Genomic DNA, 13,083 nt, shown 5'->3' on the forward strand with positions numbered 1-13,083 from the left:
AAATGCTCTTCTTTCTACTGACTTTCTTCCAGATGAAGAGAAGAACAAGCAAAACAAAACAAAAACTCAAACCAATGATCCCAGTGAAGGAAAAGCAAAAAATGTGCGGCATGCTTATGTTCACAAACCATATCTTTACTCAAAGTATTATAGTGACTCTGATGACGAACTTACTGTGGAACAGCGGCGGCAGTCTATCGTAAGTCAGATTTGAGCTCTTGTTATGTTAACCTATTAAATCAGGTTGGCATACTTGACTAGTCTGTTCACAGGCTACTGGTGAGCATTTGAAACGGTGACTTATAGGTTCCACCTTCAGGAACCTTGTCATTTAGGCAGAATAGATAAAAACGTGATGGAGCTGTTCATATCATCATGATTGGTGAAAAACTGGTAACACCCTCGGTGTTTCATAGTATGGAAATGTTTGACCCGAGTATGGATCCAGCCATAAGGAGAGATGGCATCAGCCGTTAACATATTATTAAGAGGGAAGCACAGTCGTCCACATATTTCCTTCATTTGATAGTACTTCTAAGATGTACCACTGAATTATTAACAGCTTTTTAGAGAAACTGCTACCTCATTGTATGTATACATCAGTTTTAATAAGTTGGCTTACAATTTCAGAAACATTAAAATATGAAAAGTTGTGCATCAAAGAATAAGGAAATACTATTCCATAAAAAATGATTTGAAGGAAGCGCACCAAAATGTTAATGGTAGCTTCTCTCTTAAGAGGTTAGTTGATCAGGAGTTATGCTCATGCTTAGGGTATTTGACACTTTGAGGCTTTGAGTTCTGGGCAGGAAAGAGATGGTAGAGTAACACAATGACTGGATCCTCCCTGGTTTAAAATATAACTACAGGAAGTCCCACATCCAAACCCTGGGTCCTGAGAGTATAGCCAGCGAGTAACATTTATTATAGGACCACCCTGTCACTGGAATCTGCATTTCAGCTTTCTTTGAGAAAATCAGATAATTATGAAGACCTACCTCTACACGTGATGCTCATAGACATTTTTATAGGTAGCCTTTTAATTGGAATAGCAGTTTATTAAACCACCATTTCCCCAAATGATACCTTTAAATTGATGGCATTCTGAAAGTTAGTAAGGGAAAAATGTCACCTTCTGTCTCTTTTGAAACCCATGCGCACACATAGATGTGTTTATAGTTGTATGTATGCACTTTTACAGAGCCCATTAATTTGTAAGAACATCTGAAGGGCAAGCATATTTTTTTTCAGGGTGTTTTTGCTCTTACTTGAGAATCTGTCAGCATGATTATGAATATTTTGTGGTTTTAGGCTAAAGAAAAAGAAGAGAGACTTTTAAGAAGGCAAATTAATAGAGAAAAACTTGAAGAAAAACGAAAACAGAAAGCAGAAAAGACAAAGTATTCAAAAGCTAAGAGTCAAGGTATAAGAGATCTTAACTTTTAATATTTTAAACTATGTACTTATCCCATTGACTTCTAGATATTAAGATAGCTTATGAGGTATGATTATAAAATAAAGTGATAAAAATTGTATCTTAGATTTTTAAAACTATGTATTTTAAGATGTTTAAGATTTCCTTTTTAATCTGATGTATTTAGTCACTTGTTTATTATATTTCTATATCTAAGTTAAACATTCTATCACATACCAGATTATACAACTCACATCATAGCAGTTTATTTTCCAGTGATTATGGAATGAATTATCACTGAAAAATTTATTGTTACCCTGTGAGTCCTCAAGCCTTGCAGTGATATTAATGGAATTCATCTATACTTTATGTTAACTAAAATGTCAAACATTTATGTGGAATATTTCATTGGACAGAATTGAACTTCCTCTGGACACTGATCTTGTTTGATGTAAAATACACACATGTACATATATGAGCACTTAAAAAACATAAGACTTCTCCATCTACATAAAATATTTTTATTCCAATACAACTTAGAGATATTGAAGCCATTTTTTATTTTTACAGTGATTAGAAAATCTTAATGAAGAATAAAGATTACACTGTTTATAAAACTGTGTTCTGAAACATAGTTTGTTGATTGCTTCTTCCCCAGGTAAAAGTAGTGTGGACTTAGAAGAATCATCAACAAAAGATTTGGAACCCAAAGCCCCCCGAATTAAAGAAGTCCTTAAAGAACGGAAAGTTTTAGAGAAAAAGGTAGCCTTAAGCAAAAAGAGGAAAAAGGACTCCAGGTACGTATTTATTTGGCCACATTCACATTATAATATTCTCTCTACAAGCTTTCAGAAGAGAGGCATTGAAGATGACAGCAAAGAGTCAGACCTTGAGTGTGTATATTATTCCATGTTTATGAAATATCATGGAATAGGGTTTTTTTTCAGTATCATAATTCATTATATTAATATCTATGATATTTCAAAACAGTGTGTACTACTCTTTTTCTTTTGTGGGGGTGGGAGCAGACTTTATTTGATAATCTCATGGAACCATTGGACTCTTTGCCCAGAGCAATGCAAGTGCATAAGCACACAGTGTCCATAGAGTCTCAGAGAGTGTGTAGACCCTCTGGAAGCACTCAGGAGCCATTCGCCTTCTGGACATTCAGTTACCTCTTACTGACGGCGCTGCCTCCATTCTCTAGGCTTTGCACACACTTCACTAGTATCGTGCTTCTCCCCGTAAACCAGCATTCCAAGCCAAACATTGTTTTTAGCACCTCATGATCATGGTTAATTCTGTAAGAAGTACAAAGCTGAAGAGACTGAGGGTGGCTGTGTAGGCGTGGGCTATAGCATTGCTGTACCAGCAACATGCAATTCTGTAAGTTTATCTTAGACTGGAAGGTAACTAAGTCAGTGATTTTAGCGGAGTCAATATGCAGAACTCAGTGAGAGAAGGAGGCTCTCATTTTTCTTACAGACTTCAGCCTTCTCGATCTGAATAAATAGAACGACTCTGTTTATTCAGAAGATAAGACTTTCAAAATGAAATTGTAGTCCATGTCATATTCTTCTTCAAGCGACAAATCACAAATTTTTGTTTCAAGAATACTTTCCTCTAGGACCAAGAATGGTCCACTTCACATTTGGGATTTAGCTCTTCACTGTCAACCAAGAATAGGATTTAATTTGAAGTGCACAAGTCTCTAGGTACAAATTAAGTGTTTTATAGTGAAGAAAAGCTAAGCTTTTTAAAAAATCTTCCTGAGAAATTTAAATCACATTTTTTGGTCCAAAGTTCTTATTTCACCTTTTGCCCCACCTAGGAACATTGATGAGAATTCTAAAAAGAAACAGCAATCTGAAGAAGATTCCAGAGAAACACTCAAAACAAGTGAGGTATGTCTTAATTAGTAAAACCCCACTTTAAATGCTCTTCTGTTAAGCCATTCAGTTATTTGTAGTAAAACTTAGAATACAGTCTGGTTTTTTTTTTTTCTACCTTGAATAGAAAGTCTGTCACATTGAACATTCCAGCACCCCCATCCTATTATGGCGTAAATTCTTCATTTTGGCAAGTTGATTCTTAAGATCTTTTATCTGGATAATAGTTACTTTTCTTCTCCTCTCTCTTCCCCCAACTCCCCCACCTCTTGTTTCTTAAATTGGCGATAATAAAATAGCCAGCAATAATAATGAAAAAGAAAAGGAGGAAAAAGCTAAAATCCCTCCACTAACAAATTATCATTGTCTTCCATTTCTCACCTACATATGTTCATAATTTTGTAGAGCAAATGTAACCTTGCATAGTGTTTTTAACATCCCCCCATACTCATTTCGCACTGTAACTTCCTAATTAATACATTCTGATAATTATATAGCTTACATTGAATGAATATACTGTAATTTAAGTATTTTCTTATAGTTGAGCACTTGGACTGTTTTCTAAGATGTGATCATCTTAAATAGTAAAAATATGTAGATAAAAATACCCTCAAAATGTTCAGTAAGTACATTTCTTCTCCTTTTTACTTGTGATAAACTTTTGTTTTCACTGGGTTTTAATCTTTCTATATACTTTCATATTTATAATTCTATAGCTGAACTATTGAAAATCTTAACACTTCTAATGGAAGCAGTAATAGTTTAGTAATTATTTATTCATAGCCGGTAAATATTCTTGATGACTTTATGTAGAAATTAGAGTCATTTAGTATATTCTGATATTCTAATGTCATATTATTATTTAACTTTTTTTTATGAGAAATCCCTTTGGAAAATGATCTTATAAGATTGTATTCACATTAACTGGTTAGAACTTATTGTAAAACTAGGTTGATGGCATCCCTGTTAGTTCTTTATTTGTGGAATTTAATTTCAAAGTAAGATCTTGCTATGTCCCAGTCCCTATAGTAATAGTGTATTAATCTTCACATTAAAGTGTAAAAAAGGTGCAGTGATAAACTGACCCAGAGACACAAAGGGCTTTCTGAGGACTTCAGTCCATTGTTTGAATAAGAATAATTATAGCTAGTTCATGAGTCCTTACTATAAAGTGTCATTGGTCATTAACATTAGTCCAGTCAGTGCCAGACTGTGGGTCAGGAGGAAGGTTTGGCTGCTTTGGTCTATTGGTATCTTCCCTTGGGTATGAACATGTGCATCAGATGTATATGATATGATTACTATTAGTTACCATGAGTTTCTATGTGCATTTGAAGCTTCCTAAATAAACTGTCTTACAGGTAACCTAAATTCATGAAGTTCCCATAGATAATTTGCATTTCTAAATTAAAATGTAGGAAAACTTTATTTCATTGTAAAATTTTTAATTGCCTTCATTAGGTATTAAGCCTTTGGACTAAAAAGAACTAATGTCATTCTTTCAGCTTCTATTTATTAGTGACCACTGGGCATTAGTGGGCTTTGGCAATTTAAAGTCTGAGAATGCCTCCAAATGCCTGGATGCCTCTCAGGAGAAAGAACTACTCTCTGTAAAGATGTTGCTATATAGTGGGAAGAGTATTAGATCCAGAATGAAATTATCTGAACTCGTTGCAAGATGTCACATTATTGAACCATCCTGAGTTTCAGGTTCCTGATGCATAGAAATAAGTTAATAATACCTACCAGCTGCTGGCAGAGGTGAAATAAGTAAGGTGTAACATGTGGTAAAGAATTCACCTGCCACTGCAGGAGACTCGGGTTCGATCCCTGGGTCAGGAAGATTGCCTGGAGAAGGAAATCGCACACCACTCCAGTATTCTTGCCTGGGAAATCCCATGGACAAGGGTGCCTGGCAGGCTACAGTAAATGGGGTCACAAAGAGTCGCATGGCTTAGGAACTTAAACAACAACAACAAGCATGTTACAACATTCAACATACTAAATGCACCCAAATTTTAGATTTGAATGTAAAAACTAATCTTAGTAGGTCTCATATTTTAACTTTTATTTTCTTCCAGCATTGTGAAAAGGAAAAAGCATCTTCTTCAAAGGATCTGAAGCATGTCCATGCAAAGAGTGAACCAAGTAAACCTGCTCGGAGACTTTCAGAGTCTTTGCATCCGGCTGATGAAAACAAAAATGAATCCAAAATAGAAAGGGAACACAAAAGACGGACTTCTACCCCTGTTGTGGTGGAAGGGGTGCAGGAAGAGACTGACACGAGGGATGGAAAAAGGCCACTGGAACGCTCAGAAAGTGGCACAGAAGAACCCCAGAAACAGAAGAGCACGCTTAAAAACGAAAAGCATCCAAAGAAAGATGATTCAGAAACACCACATTTAAAAAGCCTGCCTAAGAAAGAGGCGAAATCCTCCAAGGAAAAGCCTGAGAAGGAGAAAACTCTGTCAGAAGAGAAACCGTCTACGAAACATAAGTGCAAAGGTGACAGTGCACACAAGGCAGGAGATGAGCCCGAGCCTCACTCTTCTGAGAAAGGCGGGAAAGATGAGAGTATTCAGAAGGCGGGTCAACCAGCGAAGCTTTCGTCAGATGATAAAGCTGAACGAAGAAGTAAGCACCGGAATGAAAGGAAATTGTCAGTTTTGGGCAAAGACGGTAAACCAGTTTCTGAGTATATTATAAAAAGTGACGAGAATGTTCGTAAAGAAAATAAGAAAGAGAGACACGGGTCAGCCGACAAAACCAAGGCAGAGCACAAATCAAGAAGATCAAGTGATTCTAAAATTCAGAAGGACTCTCTGAGCTCCAGGCAACATGGAAGCACAGTACAGAGAAGAAGCGAAAGTTACTCCGAGGATAAATGTGATAATGACTTGACTAACGCAGATAGTAATTCGAAACCAGAAGAGGCGGTTCACAAGGAGAGGCGAAGAACTAAGAGCTTGTTGGAAGAGAAACTTGTGTTGAAGTCTAAGTCCAGAAGCCAAGGCAAACAGTTGAAAGCATCTGAAACAGAATCACAAGAAAATACCACAAAACTGGCGACCACTCCAAAACCAGAGAAGGAGAAGAACACTGAAGAAGGTGAGCCAGAGAGACAGCGGAAGTCCAGAGTTGAAGACAGACCTCCTGAGGAAAGCGGTGTGGAGCCCACGTCAGAGAGTGCGGCCCCTTCAGCACACAGTGTGCAGAGAGAGTCTAGTCACAGAGCGAAGTTACCACCAGCAAAGGAGAGGTGCAAGGGTGAGAAAGAGTCGAGCTCCACCAGACTCGAGAGAAAGTTGTCAGACGGGCACAAAAGCAGGAGCTTAAAGCACAGTAGTAAGGACGTGAAAAAGAAGGAAGACAACAAAACAGAGGACAAGGATGGAAAAGAAGTTGACGGCAGTCATGAGAAGCCCAGAGGAAGTAGTTCAGTCTTAGAGAAGAAGTTAAGTAGAAGGTTGTGTGAAAATCGAAGAGGCAGCGTATCCCAAGAAATGGCTAAAGGAGAAGAAAAACCAGCAGTAAACCCTTCAGGTGCTCCCAGTAGTTCCTCCCTTCAGAGACCCAAAAAAAGTGGTGATCCTGCCCTGATGCCCGAACAAGAGCCAATGGAAATTGATCCCGAGCCAGCCATGGAAAATGCAGCGGAAGTCCGCAAAACCCAAGACGGCAGCAGTAGCTCTCAGCAAGAACTTGACTTGGAAAATGTTACGAAACAAAAAACTGCTGCTGCAGTCCTAAAGGAGGAGTTACAGACTCCCATGGGAGAGTCAAAAACAGCATCTCCAGCCTGTAAATCAGGGCGTGGAACAGGAGCTGTTGCTAATTCCGAAAAGCACGCTGACCACAGAAGCACCCTGACCAAGAAAATGCATCTCCAAAGCTCTGTGTCCAAACCTAACTCCGGGGAGAAGGAGTTTGCTCAACAAGAAACTCAGGAAATGAATGTAGACTCCGAAACGAGTCACTGTTTGCTACCCCGTGCCCCATCAGAAAGTGACAGGGCACAGAAGAACTTGAAGAACACCACCAGGCCCACCGAAGAATGCCTTGCTCCAGGAGACCCCACTCTTAAACATTCCACAAAGGTAGATCCCGCCCCGTCCTTAGGCTCCATGACTGCTGGGCCTCAGAAACAGCTCCACGATTCAGGGGTGCCTCCTTTAGTTGACAGAAGAACGGGGTCAGAAGGTGCCACAGCCAGCACCTCGCTCGTCCACCACTCTGAAATCCCTAAGCAAAGCTGGACTCTTGAGGAATCGGAAGTCCCTAGGACAAGTGACAGCAGAAAAGGTGATGCCATTTCCACAGTAGACACACCAGCAGAAGCCAGCGTGGAGAGCAGAAGACACATTCCAGAAGGTGCACAGGCCTTCGTACTGCACAGCAGACAAGGGAAAGTAGACATGCCTGTTGGCAGTGAGTCAGGGGACAGGACAGTGGAAAAGGAGAACGTTGACAAAGAAGGTGGCTCGATGGATGTGGATGGGAAAGGAAGTAACTCAAGTTCGAAGCAGACAGTTAGGGCTTCTGTAGAAAATGGCCACAAGGTTGGTGTTGCTGTTGATCAGGTGGTAGGCATGAGTACAGAAACAGATACTGTTGGACTTAAGCAGAGCAGAGGCCCAGGTGAAGTTGAAAACACACCAGCCGATGCTGACAGAAGGCACGGACACAGTGAGGTGGACACCAGTGCTGAGAGCAATGCCGTGTCCTCTGTTCTACATCAAAGGAGTGGGAAAGCTGAGATGCCGACAGCCAGGCCTAGTAGAGGAGAAAAGGCTTCCATCGCCAGCAGCACTGAGGGGAAGGACAGTGGTGTTCCCCTAAACCCGGTGAGGGCGGGGACTGCCACAACCACATCTGCAGAGACGCCGGAGGGTGGGGTGGCAGTGCCTTGCACAAGCATCGAGGCCGACGAAGGCCTCACGACGGGCACGTGCTCCGAAAACCACCCTCTTCACGTCAGGGCGGAAGCCAGAGAAGGCACCGTCTTTGCCGCAGCCGAGGAAGGTGGGGGTGTCGTCACAGAAGGATTTGCAGAAAGCGAAACGTTCCTCACAAGCACCAAAGAGGGAGAAAGTGGGGAATGCGCCGTGGCCGAGCCTGAAGAAAGAGCAGCCGACCCCGCGACGGCCCCCACGGGGACCACCGAGGCTGACGCCAGGAGCTCAGCGACCGAGGAGAAGGACGATGCTGTGACCAGCGCGGGTTCTGAGGGCAAGTGCGATGGGTCTTCAGGTGGAGACTTGGAACTCGTGGAAGGAACAGTCATGTTTATCAGTGAGGTTGAGAGCGACGGAGCAGTAACAAGTGCGGGGATGGACATCAGGGAGGGGTCCCTAAGCAACGAAGAGTTGGATGGATTCCAGAGAAGCCCACCGAGAGCAGGGCCCAAGAAGGAAAGCGAGGGGACGGTGACGTGCACAGGGGCAGGGGGTAGAAGAGACGGCAGTGTCCTGTGCTCCGCAGCTGGGGTGGAGCCTCAGGAGGAGCGCAGGGTGACGGGGGCCCCCGGGGGCCCCATAGACACACCCACCCCCACAGCAGCCAGTGCCGCCCAGGAGGAAAGCGGTTCTGTGATGGACGGCCCAGAGGGTGAAAGTGCCGTCACCAGCACCGGGATAACCGAGGAGGACGGGGAGGGCCTGGCGAGCTGCACAGGTTCAGAGGAGAGCAGCGAAGGCTTCGCCCTGAGTTCTGAATCTGAAGAAAACGAAGAGAGTGCCATGGATAGCACGGTAGCCAAAGACCCCACTGATGCGCCGGTGGTGGCCCCCGGCCCCTGCGACGATGAGGGCGTGGTGACCAGCACGGGCGCCAAGGAGGACGAGGATGAAGGGGAGGGCGTGGTGACCAGCACAGGCCGGGGGAACGAGGTCGGGCACGCGTCCACGTGCACAGGGATGGAGGAGGAGAGTGAAGGGGTGTCGGTCTGCGAGAGCGCAGGCGGAGACGCTCAGCTTGGCCCTGTGGCAGGGCGTGTGGACGCCGAAGCCGGCGGCACCATCCCGCACGCGTACGAGAGTACCGTGGACAGCGTGAGCGGCGCTGAGAAGGATGCTAAAGATGCAGAGATCTGCTCCAGTGCCAAAGGGGTCGTGGAGAGCAGCGTGAGCAGCGGGGCTGCAGGGGAGGGCATGGCGGCTCCCGCTCCTGAGGGTCGCCAGGGGCCCATGACCAGCGCGGCTTCAGACCGCAGGGACAGTGAGCTCAGCAGAAAGGAAAAAGCCGAGGACACCACGCCCTCCACCGGCCTGGTGGGGGACAGTTATGAGGCCCTCGTGTCCGCTGCTGTCCCAGAACATGAGCCTCCTCACACGTCACCGGGCGAAAGAGATGAGGGTGTCATCACCTCCGTGGAGAACGAAGACTGTGATGGCCTTGCGGCCGCCACGGCCATTAACAGTGTCGCCAACCAGGCTGGTGTGCCTGGGGGTTCAGGTGAAGGGAAGGGCTTGGTGATCTCCACCAGCACAACAGACGATCTCACCCCACAGCTCAGCACTGTGGTAGACATGAGGGCGGGTCATTCAAGCACCTTGAGACCTGAAGAGAGCACGGAGGGCCCCAGCGTGAACATGGAGGAGTTCGAGGCCCCCATGCCCAGCGCAGCATCAGGTGACGGGAGCCAACTCACGGCTGCGAGAAACGAGGAGAAAGACGAGTGTGCTATGATTTCCACAAGCATTAGGGAGGAATTCGAAGTGCCCATTTCCAGCGCGACAGCCCTCCATGGTGCCCAGAGTCCGCAGCCGGTGGCAGCCGTGGAAGACAGAGCCAAAGCGCTGGCCCTGGTGAGCGCCGATGATTTTGAGGGGCCCACGCCCAGTGCGCCCGCGCAAGCCGAGAGCCCCCTCGCTTCAACCAGCAAGGAGGAGAAGGACGAGTGTGCACTCATCTCCACCAGCATCGCGGAAGATTGCGAAGCCTCTGTGTGTGGTGTGTCTAGGGAAAGGGAACATGAGCAACCTGTCCTGGAAGAGAAGGACGGCAGCGCCATCATCTCCACAAGCTCAGGAGAGGACTGCGAGGGTCCCGTATCCAGTGCTGTCGCTCGGGAGGATGCCCAGGCCTCGGTCAGGCCGGCGGAAGAGGCGAGCGACACGGCCATGATTTCCACCAGCACCTCGGAAGGCTGTGAGGCGGTCATGGCGGGCGCCGTCCCGCAGGAGGAGGAGGTGCCCGCGGGCACGGGCACAGAGGACGTGAGCGATGCCGCTATCATCTCCACCAGCACAGCCGAATACCTGCTGGCTCCCGCTGGTCTCAACAGGCATGAAGAGGTTCATTTAAGTGCAGACAGCCCCAAAGGAAAGGATGCCCCATCGGCCACTAAGATGAGCAGGCCTGAGGCCCCTCTGTCCAGCCTAACGGCTGAGGACAAGTGTCAGTGTCCTGGGCCCTCCACAGGGGGAAAAGAAGTGGGCCCCGTGGTGGCAGGGGGCACTGTGGAAGGGCATGACCAGGTGTCGGTCAGTGTGCTTTCTGCAGGTGTCAGGATTGTGGCGGAGAACGTGAGGCTTGGCAAGGACTGTGCAGACAGAGTTCAGAGAGAAGATGAAAGGCCTGAGGCAGGGACATCAGGGGGCAGCACGCCAGCGAGGTGCCCAGCAGGGGGGAGTGGGGACTCGCCTGTCAACCCGCAAGGACCAGAGGAGGCTCCTGAGGGCACCATCAGTGTGCGCTGTTTGACAGCAGTCAATCCTGGTGCTAAAAAAGCTGATGACCAGTGGGGTCCTGAGGGGCACTTGAAAACCACCACCGCTGAATGTATTAATGGCCAGGAGTCAGAAACGGCTCCTTCCCACACAGCAGCCCTTCCCACCGCCTACAATGTAGCTCTCTCAGCTGCTAAACAGGAGCAGAACTTGACGAGCAGGAGTGACCACCGTGGCCAGTGCCCTGTCCCAGCATCCGCTCAGAAAACAGAAGATAACAGTGTGACGAAATCCTGCCAGCAAGAAGGTCTTCAAGTCACTGTTTCTTCTGAAGAAAATTTGCATGATCGAGGTGAGACTCTTAAGGGCAAATTTTTGTGTTTTATAAAGATAATTGTATGTAGAGGATATTTAAGATGGTTTTGGTTCTGAAAGTGAAAGTGAAGTCGCTCAGTCGTGTCCTACTCTTTGCAACCCCGTGGACTGTAGCCTACCAGGCTCCTCCATCCATGGGGTTTTCCAGGCAAGAACACTGGAGTGGATTGCCATTTCCATCTCCAGGAGATCTTCCTGTCCCAGGGATTGAACCTGGGTCTCCCACATTGTAGGCAGACACTTTACTGTCTGAGCCACCAGGGAGGTTTTGGTTCTAGAATATAGCAAAATCACTGTCATCCAACTTGAGAGCCAGGCTTCTCTAAAATCACGTTTAAACGGTTAGTCTTAGACCCACTTCTCATGTGCGACGTGGGCAGTTAGGAGGCCTCCAGCTGTCTCATTGGCTGGACAAGTGTTGTCCACAGGACTGTTGCAAGTTACTAAACATCTTTGGCCTTCAGGCTTCTTAGCAGTCAAAATGAAGGCACCTTACAGCAGTGTATGAGATGAGCATTTTTTTAATCACCCTCATTTTACAAATGAAAGTTCAAAGAGTTTAAATAACTTGCACAGTACTTGGATGCCTCTTAGGAAAAACAAATCACATCTGAGCCTCAGCCTTCTGATGTGTCAGAAGGGGATGATAGCACAAAACAAGCCCCGTTCCAGCCCTCATGTGACTTATCACAGGTTCCAGGTGTGTGTCAGTTCAGTCTAGCTGGCCGCTTCTCATCGAGGAAGCACATTATGTTTTATTTAGCAGCGTTTATTGTTCATGTAAATGAGCTAGTTTCTGGCTTAGTATTTAAAGAAGAAAAGAATCATGTTCCCTCCTGCTAGATTCCAGAGAGTGCCGGTCTTATTGGAAACTTGTTGGTACTTTTCAAAGGTGTAAGCTTGGAGCTCAGTCATTGATTACCACTCACCCACCCACATCAGGCACGTTATACCAGGTACCACTGTGGATTCAGAGATGATGGGAAGATGGTTGTGAATCCAGCCACGTATTGTGTTTAGGCTGTGACATGGCACTGTGACAGGTGCTTAGGACAGGCTTAACAGGATGCTATGAGAACTCGAAGTGGGTACGTGGGCTGGATAGGAAGTGAGCAGGGATGCTGTCTTCCTCGCCACTCGGTGTAAATGGGAGCAAGCTGCACTTTTAAGCTGAAATATCACCTATGTGCTACTCTGGAGGCTGAGGCCAGTAGATTTAGTCCTGTTTCTTATGGGGTCTTAGGAGACACTAAGAGATGTTCCAAGGATTGAAATAAATGACTTAAAATTTTTCTGTTGACTTTAACTTAGGGTGAGTTGAATGTTCTGGAAGTTTCTATGACTCAGCCATTGCTACAGTCTGTTATGCCTCCTGCCTCCTGCCTCTCCTTCCCTCTGAAGGAGCAGAAATAGAAGGACTTTTAGCAAGGAATAAGCCCACAGCCTCCTGGAGAAAGGAAGGGTTTTCTTGGGAGGCGTCCGTGTGGGCAGGTGAGAGGAACAAGTCTCAGGACAGAGGAGAGAAGGAAAGAAAGGGATAGGTTTGAGTCTACCAGGGAAAATTCTGTTCCCTTTTTATCTGTTTCACAGTTTTTAACTTTGTGTTCAACTTTGCTGTGTCAGCACAAGCAAGTAAAATGAGTCTGTTCACAAATCACCGTCTTTATTAGGAATATATCTCAGTGGCCTTGAATGTTTTCTTTTAGGGACAAGCTTGATACAGATATCTATAGAA

General features: G+C 45.6%; 1 protein-coding gene across 8 annotated transcripts in view; it reads left to right on the forward strand.

Annotated features, from left to right (window-relative positions):
* The window catches only part of BOD1L1 (biorientation of chromosomes in cell division 1 like 1), a 55,547-nt gene that overhangs the window by 14,912 nt on the left and 27,552 nt on the right, over nt 1–13,083 (forward strand). For all 8 annotated transcript variants that reach the window (XM_044945633.1, XM_006075825.3, XM_044945632.1 and 5 more), the window contains 5 exons: nt 33–199; nt 1,312–1,423; nt 2,073–2,211; nt 3,246–3,318; nt 5,385–11,325. In XM_044945633.1, coding sequence (XP_044801568.1) covers nt 33–199; nt 1,312–1,423; nt 2,073–2,211; nt 3,246–3,318; nt 5,385–11,325 — 6,432 coding nt within the window. The remainder of the gene's footprint in view (nt 1–32; nt 200–1,311; nt 1,424–2,072; nt 2,212–3,245; nt 3,319–5,384; nt 11,326–13,083) is intronic.

The sequence above is a fragment of the Bubalus bubalis genome, chromosome 7 (genome assembly GCF_019923935.1).
Source record: "Bubalus bubalis isolate 160015118507 breed Murrah chromosome 7, NDDB_SH_1, whole genome shotgun sequence".
Lineage (NCBI taxonomy): Eukaryota > Metazoa > Chordata > Mammalia > Artiodactyla > Bovidae > Bubalus > Bubalus bubalis.